We start from the raw sequence: 26,611 nt of genomic DNA on the forward strand, positions 1-26,611 counted from the left end.
TCTATGGGATTTCCCAGGCAAGAATACTGGACTAGGTTGCCACTTCCTTCTCCAGGGGAATCTTCCTGAGACCCAGATCAAACCTGGGTCTCCTGCACTGCAGGCGGGTTCTTTACCGACTAAGCCCGATTACTGGAATGAATATCAACCACAAAGTCCTTTTTTCTTTTAACCTATCAGCTCGATAAAAATTGAGAATGCTGATAACATCGACTTTCAGCGAGAGTGCAGGGAGATGTGTCCTCTTGAGCACTGCCGGCAGGAGCGTGAGTATTTATGTCCCTTTGGAGGGCAGCTGGGCGGTGAGTCTGTAGATGCACCCTGCCAGCGGCCTGGCAGTGCTACCCCCCGGCGACGCTTCAGAGAAACGGTGGCACATGTGCCAGGGGGCAGGTCCGAGGATGTTCACTGCAATAACCACTGTCACAGCAAGAACCCTTGGGCGACGGCCTAAATGCCAACAGTAGAGGAGTGGTTGGAGAAGGCGCTGGCACCCACTCCAGCACTCTTGCCTGGAAAATCCCATGGATGGAGGAGCCTGGAGGCTGCAGTCCATGGGGTCGCTAAGAGTCGGACACGACTGAGCGACTTCCCTTTCACTTTTCACTTTCATGCATTGGAGAAGGAAATGGCAACCCACTCCAGTGTTCTTGCCTGGAGAATCCCAGGGACAGGGGAGCCTGGTGGGTTGCCATCTATGGGGTCGCACAGAGTCAGACATGATTGAAGTGACTTAGCAGCAGCAGCAGCAGCAGAGGAATGGTTAGATCCAGCTGTGCCTTACCACATCAGGCAGCAAATAAAAGTACTCAGGCAGATTCACGGTTATAGGCGTGGCTACAGTCCATTCTGAAGGAGATCAGCCCTGGGATTTCTTTGGAAGGAATGATGCTGAAGCTGAAACTCCAGTACTTTGGCCACCTCATGCGAAGAGTTGACTCATTGGAAAAGACCCTGATGCTGGGAGGGATTGGGAGCAGGAGGAGAAGGGGACGACAGAGGACGAGATGGCTGGATGGCATCACTGACTCGATGGACGTGAGTCTGAGTGAACTCCGGGAGATGGTGATGGACAGGGAGGCCTGGCGTGCTGCAGTTCATGGGGTCGCAAAGAGTCGGACACGACTGAGCGACTGAACTGAACTGAACTGAGAGCTCTAGATAGACTGCATGAAGAGGAAAAACAAGTCATACAAAGACATGAAAGTGAAAAAGAAAGTCACTCAGTCGTGTCCAACTCTTTGTGACCCCATGGACTGTGTTCTCCAGTCCAGAATGCTGGACTGGGTAGCCTTTCCCTTCTCCAGGGGATCTTCCCAACCAGGGACTGAACCCAGGTCTCCCCCATTGCAGATGGATTCTTTACCAGCTGAGCCCCCAGGGAAGCCCACATAGCCAGGAACACATCTTCCATTCCACGTGTTTCCGGTGGTGAAAAATGAATGTCCAGGGGCGAAACGTTTTGGCAGAATGCACACTGGCTATGGGATTCCCACAGGTGGCTCAGTGGTAGAGAATCCGCCTGTCACTGCGGGAGATGCGGGTTCGATCCCTGGGTCGGGAAGATCCCCTGGGGGAGGAAATGGCAGCCCACTCCAGTATTCTTGCCTGGAGAATCCCATGGACAGAGGAGCCTGGTGGGCTAGAGGCCATGGGGTCGCAGAGAGTGGGACATGACTGAGGCTGAGTGCACATGTGTACTGGCCGTGAGTTCAGGGAGACGTGGGCAGGGAGCACTTTGGAAGGGGAAGGACTGGAGAGCCGAAAATATCCACGGATGTGCCCAAGAGAACATTATACTCAGCAATGTTTTTTTTAAATAGGGAGGAGCGGGTTCACATACCACTTTATGGTTAAAAGTTAATAATTAAAATTACTAAATTATGGCTGTATCACACAATGGAATAAATTCTTCGTGACCACAAAGACAGTTTCCCTGTGCACGGATGGAACATTCTTCAAGATGCACGCACACACGAAATAGTATTGTGATAAAATTTAACACGTTTACATATACGCACATCCTCGCATAAACTCGTGATGCAGAGGAGACCAGGCTGCTGGTAACAGGAGTTCTCTCTGGTGATAACTCGATAGCAGCGTTTGTGGCGCAGCTGTCTGAGTGACGGGCATCTTGGCTACATGCCTTTTCACACTCTTCTAAGTTTGAAAATTTTAAATGTGGCACACGTACAAGAATGTACAAAACATAAACGTGCAATTTAAGGCGTAACACCTGAATAACCATCAACACTGGAGAAGGCAATGGCGCCCCGACTCCAGTGCTCTTGCCTGGAAGATCCCATGGACGGAGGAGCCTGGTGGGCTGCAGTCCATGGGGTCACTAAGGGGTCAGACACGACTGAGTGACTTCACTTTCCCTTTTCACTTTCATGCATTGGAGAAAGAAATGGCAACCCACTCCAGTGTTCTTGCCTGGAGAATCCCAGGGACGGGGGAGCCTGGTGGGCTGCTGTCTATGGGGTCACACACAGTCGGACACGATTGAAGTGACTCAGCAGCAGCAGCAGCCATCAGCATAGGAAGATGGGGAAGACTCTTAGCACTGAAGAAGCCCTTCATGCTCCACATCAGCTCCTCCTTCCTCAGCCACCTGCTGCCACAAGCTCTAATTCTGGGCACTATTGAAAAATAGCTGCATCACCTAAATATGTTACTTAGTATTGCCACTCGGGGAACGGTATGACTTAGCTTTCCCTCCCTTGCTCCTTTAAGCCTGTGAGATTCAACACGTCACTGCAGGCAGCTGTGGCTCGTTCACTGTTGCCCTGGGAATATATTCACGCTTCAGCGACACCTTCATTGCTGACGGGTGGTCTCCAATCTGTAATCACGAGCAATGTCGCTACCAACATTCTTGCACTGGTTTCCTGATTCATGTGTATAAGTTTCTCTATGCCCAGAATCTGCTAATCTACTAATAACAAAATCCCCTGGTGAGTCTCATGCACGGTAAGTTTGAGAAATGTAGTGTGGGAGGAATGCCTGGATCAGAACATACGCTTATGTTAAAATTTCCTAGGAAATGCTAACTACTTCAATGTGGCCATACTAATTTATAACCCTAGCAGATATAGCTGAGCCACTGGGCTTCCCTGGAGGCTCAGCTGGTAAAGAATCTGCCTGCAACGCAGGAGACCTGGGTTTGATCCCTGGGTTGGGAAGATCCCCTGGAGAAGGGAAAGGCTACCCACTCCAGTATTCTTGGGCTTCCTTTGTGGCTCAGCTGGTAAAGAATCCACACGCAATGTGGGAGACCTGGGTTCTATCCCTGGGTTGGGAAGATCCCCTGGAGAAGGGAAAGGCTACCCGCTCCAGTATTCTGGCCTGGAGAATTCCAGGACTGTATAGTCCATGGGGTCGCAAAGAGTCCAGACACAACTGAACAACTTCACTTCACTTTGTCAGAATATATAACTTTTTAAATAAAAAAAAAAAAAAAAAGCAGCAGCAGCTAGTTAAATAGCCACTGGTGCTAAGTTGCTTCAGTCGTGCCTGACTCCCAACTCTCTGCGACACTGTGGACCACAGGCTGCCAGGCTCCTCTGTCCGTGGGACTTTCCAGGCAAGAATACTGGAGTGGGCTGCCATGTCCTCCTCCACGATGTAGGGACTGGACCGACATCTCCGGCGTCTCCTGCCTCAGCAGATGGGTTCTTTGCCTCTAGCGCCACCTGGGCAGCCCGCAGTCACTGGGACACAGTCTTAGCTGAAAATGGAAATAACCATGAAACAAACAGATCCTCAGCTCCTCCTCCCCTTTCCTTTCTCCTCCATCACTCCAGCCCCTCCCCTACATGGACTAGAATTTGAAATGATGAGCGTGAAATATTGGAGGAGGATACTGTGTAAGCAACAACGTGGATCAGGACCTTTATGGTGGAAACAGCCTCCAGTTCACTGGCTGGCCCCACAGCCATGGAAGTTCCTGAACGCTAAAGGAATGTTTTCCCAGGATAAGCATTCTAAACTTCTAGATGTGGGGCTGGGTGTGGCAGGCCTGGACTGCTCAGCTACCTTACGTGCTCTCGAGAAAAGTGCATCTCGGTTCCTTTGAGGTGGCACTGACGTCACCCAGCCCCACTGTCACTTCCAGGCTCTGTGAGTGATCCATAGATTATGTCACAATCACGCTCACCTCACACGCTAGCAGAGTGATGCTCAAAATCCTCCAAGCCAGGCTTCAACAGTACGTGAACCGTGAACTTCAGATGCTCAAGCTGGATTTAGAAAAGGCGGAGGAACCAGAGATCAAATTGCCAACATCCGCCGGATCATCAAGAAAGCAGGAGAGTTCCAGAAAAACATCTACTTCTGCTTTATTGACTACGCCAAAACCTTTGACTGTGTGGATCACAACAAACTGTGGAAAATTTTTCAAGAGATGGGAATACCAGACCACCTAACCTGCCTTCTGAGAAACCTGTATGCCAGTCAAGAAGCAACAGTTAGAACTGGACATGGAACAACAGACTGGTTCCAAATAGGAAAAGGAGTACGTCAAGACTGTATATTGTCACCCTGCTTATTTAACTTCTATGCAGAGTACATCATGAGAAATGCTGGGCTGGATGAAGCACAAGCTGGAATCAAGATTGCCGGGAGAAATATCAATAACCTCAGATATGCAGATGACACCACCCTTATGGCAGAAAGTGAAGAAGAACTAAAGAGCCTCTTGATGAAAGTGAAAGAGGAGAGTGAAAAAGTTGGCTTAAAGCTCAACATTCAGAAAACGAAGATCATAGCATCTGGTCCCATCACTTCATGGGAAATAGATGGGGAAACTGTGGAAACAGTGACAGAATTTACTTTTTCGGGGTCCAAAATCACTGCAGATGGTGACTGCAGTCATGAAATTAAAAGACACTTGCTCCTTGGAAGAAAAGCTATGACCAACCTAGATACCATATTAAAAAGCAGAGACATTACTTTGTCAACAAGGGTCCATCTAGTCAAGGCTATGGTTTTTCCAGTAGTCATGTATGGATGTGAGAGTTGGACTGTGAAGAAAGCTGAGCGCCGAAGAATTGATGCTTTTGAACTGTGGTGTTGGAGAAGACTCTTGAGAGTCCCTTGGACTGCAAAGAGATCCAACCAGTCCATCCTAAAGGAAATCAGTCCTGGGTATTCACTGGAAGGATGGATGCTGAAGCTGAAACTCCAATACTTTGGCCACCTGATGCGAAGAGCTGACTCATTTGAAAAGACCCTGATGCTGGGAAAGATTGAAGGTAGGAGGAGAAGGGGATGACAGAGGATGAGACGGTTGGATGGCATCACTGATTCGATGGACATGAGTCAGTCCATGAGCAAGCTCTGGGAGTTGGCGATGGACAGGGAGGAATGGCGGGCTGCACTCCATGCGGTCACAAAGAGTCGGACACGACTGAGCGACTGAACTAGACTGATCTTATGGCACACAGTCTCCCTGACTCTGACATATTCTGCTGGCACTTGTTCTAGAGCCATTCATTTGTTTAACAAAAATTAATTTGATTCCATCTGAGTGTGAGGTGCTGTGTCGGCCTCTAGGAATGCCACAGTAAGCCTTTAAGGAAGTCACAGAGTAGGCAAAAGGAAAAATAAGTAAACGGTTCCATACAATAGGATAAAGACTCACACAGTGGCCAGGCAAAGCGTCACGCAGGAGGCAGACTCATAACCCCAAAAGTGTAGGAAGAGCAGGTCTTAGGCAGACCGAGAAATGAGGCCAAGAGGGAACAGACTGTGCAGAGATCAGCCACGGCACTTATGAGAAACCTGTCTGGCTCCTGGAGGCGGGCGGAATGCTGGAGCCGGAGGTGGGTAGGGAGGAGACGAGAAGGCTTTGATGGCAACAGGCTGTAGTGAAACCAGCTCCGGTTTCTTCTTCCCCTCTCCCTATTGAACGTGGACATTTCCAGAGCAGGTCCGAGGCCTGGCCTGGGAAGGTTACCTAAGCTCCCTCACCTGAGAGGCATCAGTAGCGGTGGCAGTGATGGCTGCGATGGTGTCAGTGAAGAGTGATCACAGAGGCTTGCCGTGTGAGCATCTGTGAACACATCTCACATGCATTATCTCACCCGAGTTCAGCTCTTCAGAGATGTGTGATTTTGAATAAGTCTCTTAACCTGCTCTCTTGAGAGTCCCTTGGACTGCAAGGAGATCCAACCAGTCCATCCTAAAGGAGATCAGTCCTGGGTGTTCATTGAACGGACTGATGCTGAAGCTGAAACTCCAATACTTTGGCCACCTGATGCAAAGAGCTGACTCATTCGAAAAGACTCTCATGCTGGGAAAGATTGAGGGCAGGAGGAGAAGGGGATGACAGAGGATGAGATGGCTGGATGGCATCACTGACTCGATGGACTTGAGTTTGAGTAAACTCCGGGAGTTGATGATGGACAGGGAGGCCTGGCGTGCTGCAGTTCATGGGGTCGCAAAGAGTCAGACACGACTGAGCGACTGAACTGAACTTAACCTCCTCAAGCCTCAGTTTCCTCATCTGTAAAATGAGGATGATAATTCTACCTAACTCGAATGGTTTTTCTGAGTGTTAAAAGGGAAATATATGTAAAGGGGTCGACAAATACTTTAAATGCGATAAATACTTTAAATAAAATATTTTAAATAAAATACTTTAAAATACAAATTATAATCTATTGATTTTATTGAGTATCTACAAAGTGCCTGATTGGCTTGCCTTGGGTCATATACCCACCCTTTAGCCCAGGGGTTGGCAAGCTATGGTCTATGGACCAAATCTGGCCCATTTGCATGTTTCTGTAAATCAGGTTTTATTAACATGGCTCCACTCATTTACATATTTATCTATGGCTGATTCCTGAGTAATTCAAAGGGTAAAGAACCCGCCTGCAATGTGAGAGACCTGGGTTCGATCCCTGGGTCGGGAAGATCCCTGGAGGAGGGCATGGCAACCCACCCCAGGATTCTTGCCTGGAGAATCCCACGGACAAAGGAGCCTGGCGGGCTACAGTTCATGGGGTCGCACAGAGTCGGACACGACTGAGCAAATTTCACTTCACTTCACATGGCTGCTCTTGTGCTAGAACCACAGAACTGATGAGCTGCAGTAGAGATGATGAATATTTACCACCAATTATTTCTGTTGAAACCAGCAACTCTTTCTGTTGCCTTATAGGATAAACTCGCTAACCTTTGCTATTAGACTGATAGCTTTGACCAAGGTCACAGGGTACTGTGATTGGCCAGGCATGGGACGCATGCCTTCCCCTCGTGAAGGCCGGCCCTCACAGACTGGAGCCCGTTAAGCTCTCAGAAGGAAGGAGAATTCCCCTGGTGGGGGTAGGGGCATCTTTTTGTTTAAAGGAAACAAGGTTTGCACTATTAGACCGAAAACATCTGAGCTGGCTTTTTAGTTAAGTGCAAGGGCTGAGTCTAAGCAATGACATGTACATTGATACGGCCCCAAATTCTGCCCAACGGGCGTCCTCAGTACAGACCACGACCACAGATCCCATCAGAGCTTCTCTCTTTGGGAGTGAATCAATTAGAGTTCATTGATTACAAGCAACAGAAACTGCTGGCCAACTGCAGCAGATCAGGGATTGACTGGCAGCACGTGAGGGGGCTGAGAGCACAGCTTGGGCGACAGGGAGACGGGCCAGAACGAGGGACCGAATGAGGCTCGTCCACTTGGGATGCTGCAGGGGTGTCTGCGGTGCTGAAGCTGGAAACGCCTAAGCTGGGCCCCGCTGCTCCCAGAAGCTGCCATCGCGCTCTGCTGAAACCTGCGGAAATGCTGCTCTTCGGAGTGAGCTCTCAGACCTCCTCTGGTTTGCACTGGCCTTCCCAGGTGGTGTGAGTGGTAAAGAGCCCGCTTGCCGGTGCAGGAGACAAGAGATATGGGTTCGATCCCTGGCTTGGGAAGATCCCCTGGAGAAGAGAAAGGCTACCCACTCCAGTATTCTGGCCTAGAGAATGCCATGGACTGTATGGTCCATGGGGCTGCATGCAAAGAGTTGGACACGACTGAGCGCTGTTCACGTGTGTTAGGTACCTAACATACATTACTCTTTTTGTTTTTCGTCTTAAATTGAAGTATGGTTGCTTTACAATATTATGTGAGTCTCAGGTATACAGTATAGTGATTCAGTATTTTTGTAGATTATATTCCATTATAGGTTATTATAAGATAATGGATATGGCTATATCCTTGCTGCTTACCTGTTTTACATATAGTATGTATATCTGTTAATCCCATATTCCTAATTTGTCCCCTCTCCCTTTCTTCTCCCCTTTGCTAATTTTCTGTATCTTAACATGCATTATTCTATTTAACATGTATTATTTTATTTAACTCTTCTTTACAGTACTATAAGGCAGGCATGGTTATTACCTCACATTATGCAGAAGATGAAACTGAGGTTAAGAGAGGTTACGTCACTTGTCTGGGTCATTTTCATTCTCTGGGATAATACGGAGCTGGGATTCTAACCCACATTGATCTGACTCCAGAGCCTTTCTTCCTAACCACTGCCATCCGTATTCCACTTCTCCATGGGCCTGCTGTACAACCCAGGCTTGTGAGGGCTTTGAATGATATCCATGTGTTCTCCATAGACCCAGCTCTAAGAAACTGCTTCATAGAACCCGCTTTTTTTTTTTTTCTTTACCCCTAGTGGCTCAGATGGTAAAGAATCCGCTTGCAACGCGGAGACCTGGGTTCGATCCCTGGGTTGGGAAGATCTCCTGGAGGAGGAAATGGCAGCCCACTCCAGTATTCTTGCCTGGAGAATTCCATGGACAGAGGAGCCTGGCGAGCCACAGTCCATAGCATCGCAAAGAGTCGGACACGACTGAAGTGACTTAGCACGCATACATGCTGTCTACACTGGATCAGGTGGAAAGAAGCTCTGTAAAGATGATTGCCAACTTACTAACTTGCAAGAACTTTTAATACTGAAAAATTTTTAAGTTCTCATGGATCCTTCAACATAAAAATCTTTCAAATTAACCTGAACTCTGCTGATCTTTCTGAAGACACATAGTAACTTAGAGTCAGGTAGAAATGAATGGAATCCTCTTTGAGAAAAGGTGTAAACTCTCTTAAAAGCTGAAGCATCTCCAGAACTTTGTCCCTCTCATATATCTTCTGGAATGTGCTGAGTCTCAGAGCCAGCAGGGAAAATGCTACTTCGAACCAAAGATGCCACAGGGAGACCAACAGGTCTTGGGCAGACTGAGTAGGGCGTCCTGTGGGCAGGTTTCCTTCCCTTTCTGAAAAAAGGGAACTGACCAAAAATTTAAAAAAAAAGGAAAAGGAGGTAAGATGTGAAAAAGAGACCAGCTGGATTTGCATTCGCAGTTTATAAGGACAAACACTTTTTTCATCATACTTGTGTTGAAAGTGATTTTAAAGTGGTATTGTAGGGAAAACATTGTTTTACTTATTCGGGTAAATGCTAACACGGGATACGGCAATTCAGTAGACAATCGTAAACTGAGGACGTTTACAAATAGCCTCCTGTGTTAGCTTCGCTGTGTCACAACCTCAAAATCTCCATGGCTTTTGACCACAAATCTTCATGTTCTTTTCCCTGGATCTGGGAATCATTGTGGCTCTGTTGGCTTGGGTTCAGGTCAACTCCATGTGGCTGCTCGTTTTTCCCTGGGTCTTTATCTACACAGGGCATGTTCTTCTCATGACAGGTCACGTGAGAGGGACAGGATGAGCCAAACTGCACAGGAACAGTGAGAAAACCCCTCTTCCCATCAGCTTCATTGGCCAGAGCAAATCACACAGCTTTGCCCAGAGTCAACGGGGCCAGGCAGCCACTCTACCCACCGTGATACTGATGGGCGAGGGTGGGTAAGTCCCAGGGAGGGGGTGCCGGGTTGGAAATAGGAATCTAATCCACTATGCCTACTAACATTGGAAGTAGGAATACAGTCACATGGCGAAGAATAAACAGATAAAGATGATACATTTATAGGAAGAGTACATTTATCTCTAAAGCATTAGGTCAAAACTCAAACTCCATCAGCTCTGTGGCATGTGACTTGTTATTTTTCTTGGAGAACGGACCCGTGGGATATGAAACTCTGACCTTTGCCTTATGTTGCTGTCTTCCATTGCTAGGGCAAAGCATTAGGCGTTATTTTGCAGCTTCTGGGCTTGGCCTTCCATTGGAATGGGCAAGGGCATATTGGAAGCTACTTAGACCTGCTCTCCCGTCCTAATCAACAGTAGTGCCTCCTCACTCTCTGTCCCAGGCCGGATGATGGACTACACGGACTCTTTATATACCTGATATAAATGTGGTATTGCTTCTCTAGAAATAAACAGCTCTCCCAGGAGCTAACATTCCCTGAGGAGCACCATTTACTTCCTTACTCTTTTGGCTTTTTCCTTTTGGAAGAATGCTAACAGGCTTATATTTTACTCTCGTAGATCAAACACAGAATAATATGAAACACAACACTGAAGTATTTTGGTGTGTGTGAGAAGCTCAGAGCAAAGATTCTACCTTTGAATTTCCCAAACTATAGCTGTAAACCAACATGCAACAAACACATCTGTCACTCACAACGGGGGGTGGGTGTGGCAGGCACACCAGCAATGGCTTCCCAGTCCCACTTAATATTCCAGGGAGGTCCAGGGCTGGGTGGGAGTAGGGAAGAATCCCAGATTTACCAGACTGGATGAAGGTCGTGACTGGAGAAAACACGCTGATTCGAACGGGGGTAGGTGATTTGAGTGATGGCTGTTGGTTGAAACATTACAAGGGAATTTGCTGTGTGACCTTGGGTGGGTTTCTTACCTTTTCTGAGCCTTTGATTTTTTAGCATTTCCCACGTTGTCTGGGTCAGAAAAATAGTCAGCAGTGCTATTTCTAAAACAGAGTCTCGGACCCCCTCACAGGTGCACTGTATTAGTATTTCCAAAGCTGGGCTGTGGCTGTGGGCCTTTTTAACAAGTTTTCCAGGTGATCCTTACATCAGGCAAGTTGGGAAACATCTGTTTCTGCACAATATGGGTAATAATTGTGCCTCCCTTGTGGGCTGTTAGGAGGATGAGATAACTGCGTTCAGCATTTAGCACGTGTTGGACAGAGGAGCCTGGCAGGCTACAGTCCACGGGGTTGCAAAGAGTCGGACAAGACTGAAGTGACTTAGCATGCATGCATGGCATATCCTGAGTCAATAAATGTTAGCTTTTTATCACTGAAAATCATTATTGCTATTTGTTTAATAAAAATCTGTTATGCACCTACTGTGCAGGTGTACTGGGGCAAGGGTTGGCAAACTATGACCCAACACCCCTGTTTTTTTTCTGTGAGTCAAGAATGGTTTTCACATTTTAAAAAAAATGGTTGGGAAAAAAAAAAGAAAAATAATAGTTTGTGACACTTGAAAACTATATGAAATTCAGATGTCAATGTCCATAAATAAAGTTTAATCGGAACGCAGCTATACCCTCTCCTTCACTATTGTCTCTGGTTTACAGAAGTTTGCTAAACCCTGCTCCATAGCAAGGGCCTTTGGTTGGGGTTCTTGTGTTTGGGGAATATAGAAAGATTTCTCAAGAAGTGTATGGGCATGGCTGAGGAAATCAGTTCTCAGATCCTCCACTTCTAAGGGTACGTTTCCCTAAAACTGATAAGAACACACCCAGAAGGTGACTGATGGTGCCGAGGTTGAGAGTAAGTGCTCCACTGGGAAGGAAATCTCAGGTGGGTTTCAGTTCTTTGCTTTTAACAAAATTGACCCAATTAATTATGATTGATTGTTGTATGATTTTCTGGCATTTATCTCAGAAGGAATTTAAATAATTGAGAAGCATTGCTGAAACAATACACTTTCTATGTCCACATCCTTACTTATGTGACTGAGACTTCTCAGGGTTCATTTACCTCAATAAAAAAGAAAACTGAGAATATAACTGCAAGTGATCTGTACCTCATTCTAGCAGCTGATAAAAACTTTTAAGTAATGTTCATCACAGATATATAAGCTGACTAAAAACTAGGCCTATCAGTAAATTCAAAAAATTTTAATTATCAAAACATGTTTACAACATAACAACAAAAAGTTGTTTCTAATGATAATTTGATGTAAAGAAATGTTTAAAGCTTGGAGCCCTATGGTCAAAGGGAAAAAAAATGTGTTTCAATTTGTAGAACCATAATTTTATTGCTGAGTATTTGGATGAAATGATTAGTTTCAGATCTGGAAGTTTCAGAGACTGGTTCTTTCAATCTGATTGGCTGAGATGAGAGACCTCCCAACTTTTTCCCCCATCAACACTGCCATTCTATCTCAGTTTTGCCGGTCACTGGATCAGACCAGTATCAAACTTTTCCTCTCCATGAGAACAGGTTTTAAAGATGACTTAAAAGAACCCTCTGTCCAAAGGTATTATTCCTCTGCCAGGACAAAAGAAATACCAACCTAAGTGACCTTTCTGAGGAATATACTCAAGAGATTAATGGAATAAGGATAAAAATCAGAGTAAAGATATGAAATACAGGAAAAAGAGTACAAGACACTATGGTGAATAATGAATGTTGTAACTTTGATTATACCTCAGTGGATGATGGTAATTTGGGAATTATAAGAGACATTCTGCAGGGTAACATTTAACAAAAGCCTGGAGGTAATCTAGAAGCTATCTCAGCAAAACCCAGGATCTGGGGAGGGGCTCCTAGAAAGAGATGTGGTCTGACAGTCTCCTCTTAGGAGGACGCAGATTCTTAACGAAAGGTTGGCGCCTGGTTAATATTTATATTTGATATAGCAGTAGGGGAAGCAATTTAAGAATAATCACTAAAGTTTAGAAAGAAACTATTAGCAGAATGGAGACATATTTAAGAACTATTGAGAACAAAACGAAAAGCTAGAAAGGGAAAAGAAGAAAATCACAAAGTTTAATAAGTAGTAAATATTAAATAAGACAGAAATGAATAATAGTTATCATATGTTACTATGATAAATGCAAACAGTTTGAATTCTCCAACCAAAGACGAAGAGATGCTATTAAAGAAAGATATTAAACCACAGAGTGGGCAAAGATAAACTGAGCAAATATAATAAAATATAAAATAAGTCTTAGAATATTGTCACAAAATGAAGTATAATTTAAATGGAAAGATCAGACGTAACAGATAAACTGTAAAATTGATAAAGAACACATCACAGCCACAGAATTATACGCATCAAACATGTGACAAAATACAATAAAACACAGTAACACAAGCAAAGCTCGATAAAAAACACAATGATAGTGAAAGGCTTAAAAATACTCACTTCAAAGTTTACCAAATAGACAAAAACTAAGAGGGATTCAGAAAATCTGAGTAACAAAATCAACATGCTTAATTCATAGATCTCCATCATACATTTACAAAAATTGGTCATGTGTACGGCCATAAAGAAAACTAATAAATTACCAAAAGCACATATTTTACAGGTCATATTCCCAGATCAAAACATTAATATCAAAAACCAAAATTAGTTTCACAAATTGTACTTACTTAAAAAAATAAGAAATAAACCTCTTGGGTTTTATCCCCCTGACCCACCAAACCAACCAACCCACCCTGAAACTGGAATAACAAAGAATCTAGAAAATTTTGAAAAGATGCTTCATATAAAAATCTGTAGAGATATGGATGTCAAGAAAATTTCTGAAAGACTTGGAAATAGGCAAGAAAGATTACTGGCTGGTCCTGAGAGATCACAGCCCTGGGTTCCCTAATTCTATAGGGGTCAATGCCTGTCAGTGTTTTTGAGATATTTTATACCTTTGTGAGTTACAGAAACATACGATAATGCAAAAACCATGTAAGAATGCAAACTTTGTGGGTGGAATGCACCTGGTGGTTGCCCTGCAGATGCTGACCAATTTGCATCTGTCTGTGAACTCACTTCAGTATTCCTGATTGCCTTTTTAAGTGTTCATTCATTGACTTCTCCTTGGAACCTGTTGTAACATCTTACTGATTCCTTCATTACTTAATGAATTAAATAAAATTGCTAATGCCTGTTCACTTTATATTTGTATGACAGTCATGATTTTAAAACTTCGAAAAAATGATCTTTTTTTTTTTTTAAAAAAAGAAAAGATCTTTAAGTCATACTGGAAAATATATAGGTTTAAATGCTTTTACTATTAAAGGCTGAAAATAAGGCTGACCTTAATACAGGAAATTAGACTAATAAACTGAAAGAAAAACAGGGGAAAGAATTAATAAAGACAACACTGAAATAAAGATAAATGCTGAACTGAATAAAATGGAGGAGGAGTAGAGAAAGAATAAATAGAAGAAAAAGATTTCCTGTTACATAAACAACAAGATAAACTCTTGGCAGACTCCCTAAGGAGAGAACAGAAAATACCAAAAACAAACAAACAAAACAGAACCCAAAAGCCCATCAATGGCAACAAAGCCAGACCAAAAGTCAAACAAAAATCCCCAAAACCTTTCACCAAATCCCACAAACAAACAAGCAAAAAAGGCAATCAGAAAGCTGTCAGACCCCCAAAATACTGGGTTCTAAACAATTTTAAGAGACTAAGTGGAATTACATACTACAGATTTGAAAATTTGGAGTGAAATGAATTTTTTTTTCTTTTGCAAAGTCTGTAGTACCAAAATATATCAGGATCCAAATAGAACATTAATTACAGAAAAAAATTGGAAAGTTTCACAGGAATGTACAATGAAAAAGGGACAGACATGGGGTTCATGTCCCAGGTGTCCAACAACCCAAGGAGAAAAATGAGAGTGTGAGTTTAAAGTTCATAGGTAAGAAAAATGCAAATAATCAGAAGCCTGTGCGGAGGCATCAGGGAGACGCAGATCAAAGCACAAGCTCAGGGAATGCAGAGTCCTGATTACCATTTTCACACGTCAGATCACTAAACCCCAAAAGATCAGTAACACGCGAGGTTGGTGATAGCTGGGGCTCATATCCCGGTGAGACTATCATTTTGAAAAAGCCATCTGAATCTACGCAAGTGCAAACTAGAGGAACTCACTGACACTCACTCTGAGAAACCTAACCTACAGAAAGAAAATAAAGCACAGATGAATACAAGGAATTATGCAGGACATTTACTGTGGTAGTTCCTGACGGTAAACAGAGCCCCAAACGACCCCAATACCCACGAACACGGAGGTGGGTGTTTATAACACGGTGATTCATACTCTAGCTTTTGCTTAAAAAGAGTTAGGCGTTGCTGTCCTGACACACAGTACTGTTATAAGTGGGATCGTGAGAGCAGGTACAAGGAAACGCACACAGCATGACACCATAAAGATAAGGTGAGACCTTACTGGGGCTCAGACAGTAAAGAATCTCGAGATCCGGGTTCGATTCCCGGGTCGGGAAGATCCCCTGGAGTAGCGAATGGCAACCCCCTTCAGTATTCTTGCCTGGAGAATCCCATGGACAGAGGAGCCTGGTGGGCTACAGTCCACGGGGTCACAAAGAGTTGGACACGACTGAGCGCCTAACGCTTTCATTTTTCACATCAGAGAGAAATGTAGGTAGTGCCCTACTACAAAAATAAGGACAAACCTTTCCTAGTTATCTTTTGAGTTGGTATGAACACGGAGAACTCACTTACCTTGGGTGGGGCAAGAACAGGCTGGAGATTATGGTCTTGGTGTTTGTTCAGCTCTCTATATAGTTTATCATGAAGAACAAGTCTTCCCGCTGCAGTTTGTTAAAATCCAAATATGCACGTGTGTATATGCACAGGCGTGTATGTGCCTTATTTGTATAAATGGAGAGCCGCAGCTCTGCGGAGACGTGATGGTATGAAGACAAGTACAGTGTGTAAAAAGAAACCAGTGTGCTCAGTTCAACCCCAGCTCTGCAACCGGAGCAGGAAACACGAGCACAGAAAACAGAGATGAGAAGAAAGTGCAGCGAAATGGTCACAGTGTTTGCATCTGGGTAGTCAGAATCGTGTCTTTGAATTTTTCTTAATATATATGCAGACGGCCCCCAATTTATACGATGGCTCAACTTACAGTTTGTTAACTTTTCGATGGTACAAAAGCAGTATGCATTCAATGGAACCGTGCTTTGAATCTCGCTCTTTCCCCGGCTAGCGCTCTGCAGTCTGACCATCTCTCCCGGAGGCTGGGCAGTGGCAGTGACTCAGCCATGGGATCCCGAAGACGAACAAGTGATATACCTACAGCCATCTGTACCCCTACCACCCACGACTGTCAGCTTCTGCAGTCAATACGTTACACGGGATATCCCATATCCTGCTACACATGGGCTTTGCACCAGCCCAGCTGGCGGCTAATGAAATGTTCCGAGCGTGTTGAAGGTGAAGCTAAGCTATGTTTGTAGATTAGCTGCATTAAGCGAATTTTTGACTTCATGATATTTTCGACTTCGCAATATTTTCAACTTAACGATGGCTTCATCAGGACATAACCCATTTGTATGTCTGAGGAAGAGTTGTAACATGGTCCCCATATTTTCTATCTTGACTATATAACATTTATAAGCAGGAAAAATATCATTTAAAAGTTGAAACAAGGGGCATACTGGGAAAAAAGAAACATGTAGAACATAGGTTCGTGAGAGTTTCCCAGGTAGAATTTAGTGGCTGAATATTTTCTCAAAGAGCTGCAAGCAATAATCCTAAAGTGATAACTCAAATACTACCAGAGTAAACTGCAAGTTTTTTTTGATTTCTTATCAAACCACAGTTAATGATGCATTATTACCATTGCTGATATGAACATAAATTCTGGCAAAGAAGATAAATGAATTATCAAGACTGTGTTCAAATAGAAGGGATCAAAAATAAAAGACAAAACCCAGCTCAAACTCTGTGTGTCTTATGGAAAGCTGGCTTTCTAACAGGCAACCCCCAAGGTTTCCGGCATCTCCATTTTGCATAGTTTCTTAGTTTGTTATTACAAAAAAAGGGGGGATAATATCTTTATATAAAAGTGAGTTGATATGCATGAGAATTTTAATAAATTCCTGCGTTGGGGAAATTAAAGTGTTGATGACCCTGGTAAAAATGTATCTAAAGTGTTCTCTCATTTTAAATATGCTTCTTTCACAAGCGAAACCTCCCCTCCTGACCAATCCTTGCTGATGCTCTGTGCCAGCATGTTTCATTCACTTAGGATTTATTAAGAGCCCATCCTGAGTTGAAGATAATGCTAGAAGCTGGAAATCAGAGATGAAGACCCTAATTCAGATCTTTGACAATGAACGTGTTATTTGCTCAGTTGTGTCTCACTCTTGGCGATCCCATCAACTATGTAGTCCTCGAGGCTTTGTCTATGAAATTCTTCAGGCAAGAATACTGGCGTGGGTAGCCATTCCCTTCTTCAGGGGATCTTCCCGATCCAGGGATCGATCTCGGGTCTCCAGCATTGTGGGTGGATTCTTTACCATCTGAGCCCCCAGGGAAGCCTCTTGTCTTCAAAGTACGGGAAACTTGAGACTACTCTCTGGCGCCACCTACTGATCACACAGCATTTTAATTCAAAACAGTAAAATTTGAATTTCCTCTCTGTACAGCCCACACTTTGGAAAAACATAGATGCTTTTTCAATCTCGCTTGTCTGATCCCTGGGACTGCATGTATGTTAATATCTAACACAACAGTATCCTAGAAAATTGTCCTAAAGGCTAATAGGAACTTGCATTATATTAGCATCTAAACAGAAATGTCCGGTTTGTCACTCTGAAGTTTTAAAATTAAAACGATAGTTGGGTCACTTTAGGCACCACACATATTTGACTGTGAAGAAGGTAAGACGTTTACATACTACTCATGAGAGAGGACTAAGAATCTTTGCTTCTTCAAGTTCTCAATTATATAACACCTCCCCCCCATAACCCAAATCATACGGTGACTCTAAAGAATCATTAACATTTGTTATGCTTGAATCATGTATCAACTTATTAGGAAACCTATTCCTTCGCCCCCCCCCCCCCCATTTGCACTAAACTGTTTTAAGTCAAATATCCATGTAACATTATGTAGAAAATGGTCCTTCATGCCAACAGATTTGTATCCATGTGTTAAAACACGATTACCCCCAAACACTTGGGGGATTTCAGAATGGAAGCTTACAAAAGGCTGAGAAGTACCATCTACTACACAAATTTAATGAGATGGAAAAATCCTTTATTAGAGTTGGGAAATCAAGTTGGAAGCAAACAAATGTATTCACTACTCATTTCATTCCAACCCCTAAATGGGATCATGTCCCTATCACTGGAGACTCTACAGCAGTTACCATATGGTGATTCAGAGGTCTCAAAATCATCACAGCGTAAAAAAATTACAATGAGCAGTATAAAATTGCAATTTATTATGGGGGCGAGGCGTTTTTCACAGCAGCCCTTGAAAACAGTAAAGGCAAACCTCTCACAGGATTCTGACTTCTTTTTTCTGTCAGTCCTTTCCCCCCTTCCTTTGTTTTATAAGCACTAGTCTGGGATGGAATCCGCAGGACAGAGCAGGGCTGGGTGGGCACCTCCTTGGACGATGGAGTAAGTCTGCTTGGGGAGCTCTTGCTGGGACGTGGAGAATATGGGCGGAGCCGTGGTGGCCACTGCGATGCTCTGGCCTCCGTCGCTGACCACGGTCACTTCGGCGGCCCCCTCCTGAATCAGGGCGTTCAGGCCTTCGAAGTCAGTGCACGTGATGCCCGAGCTGGTGATGAAAGTCTGGTTGCCAGAGCCTTCCTGGGGGCCGCCCGGGGTGGTGGGGATGAGGGTCTGGTGCAGAGTGGCGCCCTGCGTCTGGTCGTGGGTGGTCAGCAGGACAGCCGGCTGGGGCAGCGCCGCGGCCTCGCTGGGGCAGCCCGAGGGCGGAGGGGGCGCGATCAGGTTGACCTGGCGGAGGATCTGCAGCCGGCTGTTGCCCCGCAGCTCCTCGGGGTTCGGCGCCACCAACGTGGGCTGCACGATGTTCACGGCGGCCGCCGCCGCCTGGACGATGGTGCTGGCCTGGGGCACTTGGTGGCCGACGATGATTTTGACCCTGCCCTCGCCGAACTGGGGCGCCGGGGTGGGCGGGAGGGGCACCTGGAGGTGCCCCACGGCCAGGGGCGCGGCGGGCGGCTTGCCGGCGTCCCCCCGGAGCTGCAGGACCGTCCCGTCGGCGCCCCTGCCGTCGCCGTACTCACTGTGCTGCCGCTTGTGGCTGCGGAGCGAGTCCTCGCGCATGAACGAGGCGTCGCAGCGGTCGCAGTGGAAGGTCTTCTTGGCGTCCAGCTTGGCCGCCTGGCGGCCGCTCGACCGACCCGCCTCTCTCCGCTCCGCTGCCTCGCTCTTGAGCGCGTCGCCATGGAACTTCTTCACGTGCTTGGCCAGGTTGCTGGGCTGCTTGGTGTCGAAGCTGCAGTGGCTGCACTTGAAGGGCCGGTCGGGGCAGTGCACGCGGCTGTGCACGCGCAGGGCGGCCTTGCTGGGGCACGAGTAGCTGCACTCGGGGCACTTCTCGGGGTGCTCGGCCTGGTGCAGCCGGCTGTGCTTGCGGAGCGTGGCCTTGCTGTCCCCCAGGAAGTCGCAGTGCGGACACTTGAAGCTGTCCCCGCTGTGCTTGATGCGGATGTGCGACTTGAGGTTCCCCTTCATGGTGCAGCGGACACTGCAGAACTCGCACTTGAAAGGCTTCTCCCCCGAGTGCACGCGCATGTGCCTTTTCAAGTCCGAGCTGATTTTGAACTTGGCGCTACAGAGCCAGCACTGGAAGGGGGCGTCCCCTGTCAACACAAGGTGAGTTTCGATAAGAACAGGCAGGCAACAACCACAGCGGATCCCCCCGAAGCACACACCAGAAACCCGCTCAAACCGAGGCGGGCGGGTGGAGACCTTCTAACTGCGGCTCCTAGCAGCCCCTGGGAGGGAAAAAAAAAAAAGAGGGGTCCGGGGCTTCTTTCCTTTGCCCAAACTTTCCCACCACCACCATCATAATACCCGGAAGGAAAATGGAGCCTGAAAATCAAGCTGCTTAATCGTCCCCCGTAAAATAAGATTTGTGAATATGCTCAGTGTATCCTTTAAAACAATCAGGCTAGCTCTTCCTACGGTTAGTGTGCTTGCTCTGCTACGGAACCATTCACAGTTGTCTAATTTTGCATAATCCGTTGATTTTGATTGAGTTACGTGTTGTAATAGATTCAAGGGTACATTTTCAAATCAGTCAGCTCCGTGCTCACTCATCAGAATATTCTTTTGACAGTGATTGAGACGCCCCTCTTATACTTCGTGTAGATTTTTATCATTAAAGATGTGTTTATTGCGTGCAACTTATTTATCCCACATCGCCAGCTGCGTTCTTTACTCTTGGAGTTACAAAATCCAGCTGCTTGATTTTTTTTTTTTTTAAGATTCATGTTCGGTGAAAGATGAACAGGAAAAGCGAAACTGCAAACATCTGAAAGGACATGGATATTCCAAATTTATTTCCTCAGTGAATGCCAAGTCCCAATCGTCTGATAACTGAAGCAAATTGGAGAGCCCACCCATTGCAATGCTGTTTGAGCAAGAGAAATAGCAGCTAAGAGTCTTCGGTGGCTTCTGGGAAGGCAGGTGCCCTGCTGAGCATTCCACAAGAATGGTCTCATTTGAAGATCCCGACATTCCTATGAGGTGGGTACCACTGTCAATATTATTCTCAGTACTATTTATGAATGAGAAGACTGAGGCCTAGAGGGGCTACATCACTGGTTCACAATCACTGGGTAGTACATGGCAGAGCTCGGATTCCAACCCAGGCTGATTCCAAAGCTGGTACTTTAGGTGCTGGGTGATTATCTGTACATATGACCAAGGCTTTCTTACCATAAACTTAAAAGAGTGGGTTTGTGTTCCAGTTTTTTGGTACAAGACCTATAACATCACCGTGAGATGTTTGATAAATGCAATGAACAATGGCAGGGAGCAGATTAAATAAGCTTTGAGAAAATGAAGACGCTCCAAACCAAACAATGCTTTGCACGACTAAAATGCCACTAAGGTCATTCACACAAAACTCTCGAACAAGGAATGGTAAGCTATACAGACTATGGGGCAAATCCGGCCCACAGTTCATTTCTGTAAATAAAGTTTTATTGTAACACAGTCGCATGCATCTGATAATGTGTTGTTGATGATTGCTTTCATGCCGCAACAGCAGAGATGAGTAACTGTGACAGACGCTGTATGGTCCGCAAAGCCTACAGTATTAACTATCTGGCCCTTTATGGAAAAGTTAGCTCCGTGGTAGAGAGTCCGCCTGCCAAGGCAGGAGATGCTGGTTCGATCCCTGGTCTGGGAGATCTCACGTGCCTTGGAGCAACTAAGCCTATGTGCTGTGACTGCCGAGCCTGGGCTCCGGAGCCGGGGAGCCTTGACTGCTGAGCCCTCATGCCCTGAGCCCGTGCCCCCCACTGGGAGGCGCCACGCAATGGCAGCCAGCACCCCGACTGTGGGGCGGCCCCCACTCACTGCGGCGAGGGAAGGCCCACGCGCAGCAACAAAGACCCAGAACAGCCATAAGTGAATGTATAGAACCATCAAAAAGAAAAAGAAAAAGTTTGCTGAATTCTGCCTTAGAATGCTGCTCGTAACCTTTTTCATGCCACGGGACCCCCCCTTTGGCAGTGAAATCCATGGACCCTTTCTCAGGACAACGTTTAAAGGCACAAGGTAAACTAAAAAAAAAATCAATAGGAAGACAAGAGAAAATAGTTGTACTGGAAGTTATTAAAAATCAAAAGAGAAAAGTCTGTGATTTGGCGATGTGTGTGCTTTATTAGTGCATGAAGTGACAAGCTGCAGAGGCGGGTCTGCTGCTGCTGCTGCTAAGTCACTTCAGTCGTGTCTGACTCTGTGCAGCCCCATAGACGGCCTCCTACCAGGCTCCTCTGGGACTACAATACTTTCTAAATAGAGAAGAAAGTAAACTATACTTTGATCGATCAAAAATACTTGCTATAAAAAGATCTGTGACTTCTATTGACAAGGTCACACACACTGTAATCAGATGGAATGCCTGTTTTCATAACTGAAGGACACATCACTCTCCAGTAAGATCAGTGAGAACGAAGATGTGATTTTTTCCCTCATCCAAGTTCATGGGCCTCCTCCTAAATTCTACTCATGGATTCGGGGTGGAGGTGTCTGTGAATTCAGAGGAAGAACTGTTGCTTCAGAATGTTCTACTAGGCATTCCAATTACATCACTGCCCCAATTAGTGACCATCTGTTTGCCTTTTTTTTTTTTTTAAAGCAACCAGCAAAGGTCAAACCTGGAAAAACCAGGTAACCAAATCTCAGAGCTGAGTTGCAGAGCTTAACAGCACTTTCTGACATGAAAGCAGAGGGTTTAAATCTCTTCGTCATCATCTTTTTCCTTTTTAAAAAAACTTTCATACGTTCTTTCTCCTTTTAAAGTGAAAGTGAAAGTTGCTCAGTCATGTCCGATTCTTTTCGACCCCGTGGACTGAAGCCCGCCAGGCTCCTCTGTCCATGGAATTCTCCAGGCAAGAATACTGGAGTGGGTAGCTATGCCCTCCTCCAGGGGATCTTCCTGACCCAGGGATAGAATCCGGTCTCCTGCATTGCAGGCGGATTCTTTACGAGCTGAGCTACCAGGGAAATCCTTTTCCTTCTAACCGTAAATTAATTTCTTAAATGAGGCAGAAATGTTAGTACCAGTCCCATAGGACCAGAAATTCTCCAAAGCTAATGACTACGTTTGTTCCTGCCCACTACTTGGTTCCCACAGTATCTGATACCTGGTAGGACTCAGTGAGTGGTGCTCAATGGATAAGCGACTGATGTGTTTAAGCTGACAGAGCTTTCTTGAGTTCAGGTTGCTGCTAAGACAAGGTAGTTGATCCAAGAGAGGAAAAGGTAAAAACAAACTTCTATTAATTCTACAACTTAAAGAAATTACAAGTGCCACAGATTTATAAAAGGGAAATGAATGTTCCATGGAGACACTGCATAAGTGGCATACAGTTAAATCTTTAGAAAATATACCTTTTCTGCTGCTGCTGCTGCTGCTAAGTCACTTCAGTCGTGTCCGACTCTGTGCGACCCCATAGACCGCAGCCCACCAGGCTCCCCTGTCCCTGGGATTCTCCAGGCAAGAACACTGGAGTGGGTTGCCATTTCCTTCTCCAATGCATGAAAGTGAAAAGTGAAAGTGAAGTTGCTCAGTCGTGTCCAACTCTTAGCGACCCCTCAGACTGCAGCCCACCAGGCTCGTCCGCCCATGGGATTTTCCAGGCAAGAGCACTAGACCAACTTAAATACGCTACTATAAATGGCAAGCTTTCCCTCCTAAGTTGACTCTGACCCACTTCGCTAAGTGCATCCTTCAGTGCCCCTAACTTAGGTGGGAGAGACTTCTGAAGAAAATCAAATGGACAGCAGTCATGCCAGTGTCTTAACTTGCTATAGTATCTTAATGTCCCCAGAGGTCCCCACCTCTTGGCCCTCTCTGTACCCACAGCCTCTCCCAGGTAAGTGATTATGCAGGCTCTCCTGGCAGGGGCAGGGTAACCTTCCATGACCCCCCAGATGATAGCCTCAATCATGTCGCTGGGTTTGGCAGATGGTGTGCCAACTAGACTTGATGCAAGTAGCGGCTTGAGCCAGGGCCCATGAGTCAGGCTCTGCCCACGTGCGCCTCTGTCACCCGCTGCCATGAGAAGGCCAATGCTGTCCTTGCCTGCTGGCAAGGAGGGTAACAGAGGCAGAGCAGAGCTGGGCTGCTGCAGCCAAGGCCCCTGGACACCCGGCCCACAGCTGGCACTGAGGCTTTCTGGGGTCTTTTGTTACACAGCATCATTGTGACATTAGATAACTGATACACATATTAGCATCCAGAAACACAGTGCTGCCTTAGCAGAAAAGTACAATATGTGGCGCTGACTGAGCGCCTGGGCGGCAGGTAGAGGCAGGGAATAGTGGCGACAGCCAGAACTGAGCGGCAGACGCTTGGCAAAACTGTCGCCTGTTGTGGCTCAGAAGATAGAAAGTGTACCCACTGAAGTTTGGATCTGAGCAAAGAGATTAGCTCTAAGCAGAACAGTCAAAGTGTCTTACAAGCTGTGTCTGATAAGGTCCCACAAGAAAGAGACAAACTCAAACAAGAACAGGCCATTTCAAAAGGAATCTAGAGACGATACAGAAAGTCAAAGGTGTGCTGGTAGGGATGAAGCTGCTCATCTCCAACCAGCAAACGATTTTCAAAGGAAGACAAAGATCACATCCTGGGGACAAAGATCACATCCAGGGAACTGATCTCAGAGGGAAGAACAAACGGGGAAAGAGGGGTGAAAACATAAGGTTCCTGCTTAAAATCTCCAAAAGAATAAAGTTGGTGCTGGCTAAGTCCTCTCAGCTGAACAAGGATTCCTAAAAGTCTCACTGGTTTCAACCTCCAGAAGGCAACATGCCAAAAGTGTCTATAATTAGGTTTAGAAGAAAGGCAAGTCTCCAAGAGGAGTATGGGTGTGGCTTCTGGCACACAGACACACAGAAGTGCACAGAGTTTTAAGGGAGCTCTACTAGCAACGATGTCACCAGTCTAGAGTAAAATAAAATCCAAAAAGACCCCAAGTTTCTCTAGGATGGAAGCAGGTGGAGAAAGTTTCTCAAAAGTACATTTCCACTCCTTTTCAGAAGTGGAGAAGGAAGGGGACGCTGCAGGGGACAGAGCTGAAAGCCAGGCAGCTGGGCCAACGCTTATTCAAGAAACACTCCCTGTCCTCAGAGTTGGGGGACCTAGAAGCATCTTTCCAGAGAGTTCAGAAATCTGTGGACCAGTGACTGCCAAGTGCCTCCTGTTCCTCCCCCTTGGAATGGCAGGATTATTCCAAGTATTCTGACTGTGTTTCACTGCTATTTGTTGGGAGTGTGGGGACAGACAATTTGTCTTTCTATTTCCAATTCAAAAGGCTCTAGGTCAAGAGAAGCCATATCTATGCCTGATGGCGATCATAGGACCCTGGCCTTTAAAGCTGATTCTATGATTAGATGTGACTTGTGGGGGTCTGGGAAGAGCAAGAACCCACCTGCCTGTCAGAGAGAAGTGGATGATGGTGGAGTGAACTCCGGTTGGTGTGAAGACGGTCTTCGCCATGTAACCTTTGATGACCCTCCACTGTGGGTGAGCTCAGCCCCACCCCTTGATACCAGGTCCAATCAGGTAACTGACTTTAGCCAACGGGATGCAAGCAGAGGCTTGCCATGAGCTTACACACAGGGGCATGCTCGTTTTGTCTGCCATCATCCCACTGGGCCCAGAAGGAGGCCATGAGGTATGCGGACACAGCCAGACTGCCCCAGCTAAAGCAGGGGGACAGCCGGCAGACGCCCAGCCAAGGTCAGTGGACACCCGGCCTTTCCCACATACGTGATTAAGCCCGGCCAAGATCAACGGAATGTCTAGCCAACTGCCTGCTGACCTGAAGTATGTGAGCAATGAATGCTTTTACTAATATATTATGCCACTGAGATTTTGTGGTGGTTGTTACACAGCATCAGTGAATTGAAAGCTAACAGACACACACTTGCTAAAAGGAAAACATACCTAATTTGTTAAGTTACCTACTCTGCTGAGTTTTTCCATCAAGCTGTCCCATGATGAAGTGATGAGTATTCTTTAAAACAGTAATCGAAATGTCTAACCACATGTTGTGCAGACACTTAACTAAAAATGCATTTTATATCTCTATTTCATTCAGAGCACCTTCTTGATGAAATGCTAGTGGGTGAGTTACAGAGCTATATAAAGAATTGCATAAAGCTGGAACTTGACTGTTCTCCCCTGTTGTTCAGAGAAAGATGCTTCTGAGCAGTTGACGAGCAAGACGGCACCCTGGGGGGTGAACGGCTGCGCGCAGTTCCCTGCCCGAGGTTGTGACTCAGCGCGGGAAGGTGCCGGTGCCTGAGCGCCAGGCCGGTGGGTGTGCAGAGCGAGGGCCGCACGGGGGACTTACCCGTGTGGGAGCGCAGGTGCACGGTGAGCTGGCTGGAGTTGCGGCTGGCGTAGGGGCAGAGCTGGCACTTGAAGGGCCGCTCGTCCGAGTGGATGCGCAGGTGCTTGTTGAGGCTGCTGCTGTCGGCGGCCGCGTAGTCGCAGCTCTTGCACTTGTAGGGCCTCACGCCCGTGTGGCAGCGCATGTGGGTCTTCAGCTTGTCCTTCCGGCTGAAGCACTTGCCGCAGACTTCACACTTGTGGGGCTTGTCGCCTTCACACAAGCACGTGCGGCAGCAGGGGAAAAACGAAAAAAGAGAAAGGCTTACTTCCCGCGGCCTTAAGAAAAGAGTAAGGCACAGTCGCCTAAGAATATTTGGAAACCACCCCCCCCAAACTAGATGGATGGGTTTTAGTTGTCAATAGACAGCTGGTGGGGAGCTGCTGTGCAGCGCAGGGAGCCCAGCTTGGTGCTCCGTGATGACCTAGAGATGACCTAGAGGGTGGGGTGGTGGGGAGGGAGGAATCAAGGGGGAGGGGATATGTACGTATATATATATATGCTTAAATATATACACACACATAGCTGATTCACTTTGTGGTACAGCAGAAACTAAAACAAGATTGTAAAGCAATTATACTCCAATT

The 26,611-nt window shown here is 46.1% G+C and overlaps 1 protein-coding gene across 4 annotated transcripts in view; it reads right to left on the bottom strand.

Moving 5' to 3' along the window:
* The window catches only part of ZFP64 (ZFP64 zinc finger protein), a 75,865-nt gene that overhangs the window by 26,771 nt on the left and 22,483 nt on the right, over positions 1-26,611 (bottom strand). For 2 of the 4 annotated variants that reach the window (XM_069548834.1, XM_069548833.1), the window contains exons 5-6: positions 25,986-26,237; positions 18,332-19,751 (exon numbers count right to left, since the gene is read on the bottom strand). In XM_069548834.1, the coding sequence (XP_069404935.1) occupies positions 18,472-19,751; positions 25,986-26,237 (1,532 nt within the window). In that variant the 3' untranslated portion in view covers positions 18,332-18,471. Of the gene's footprint in view, positions 1-18,331; positions 19,752-25,985; positions 26,238-26,611 lie in introns of those variants that run through there. The other 2 variants (XM_069548835.1, XM_069548836.1) reach the window with 1 other exon arrangement.

This window comes from Ovis canadensis, chromosome 13, assembly GCF_042477335.2.
Source record: "Ovis canadensis isolate MfBH-ARS-UI-01 breed Bighorn chromosome 13, ARS-UI_OviCan_v2, whole genome shotgun sequence".
Classification (NCBI taxonomy): domain Eukaryota; kingdom Metazoa; phylum Chordata; class Mammalia; order Artiodactyla; family Bovidae; genus Ovis; species Ovis canadensis.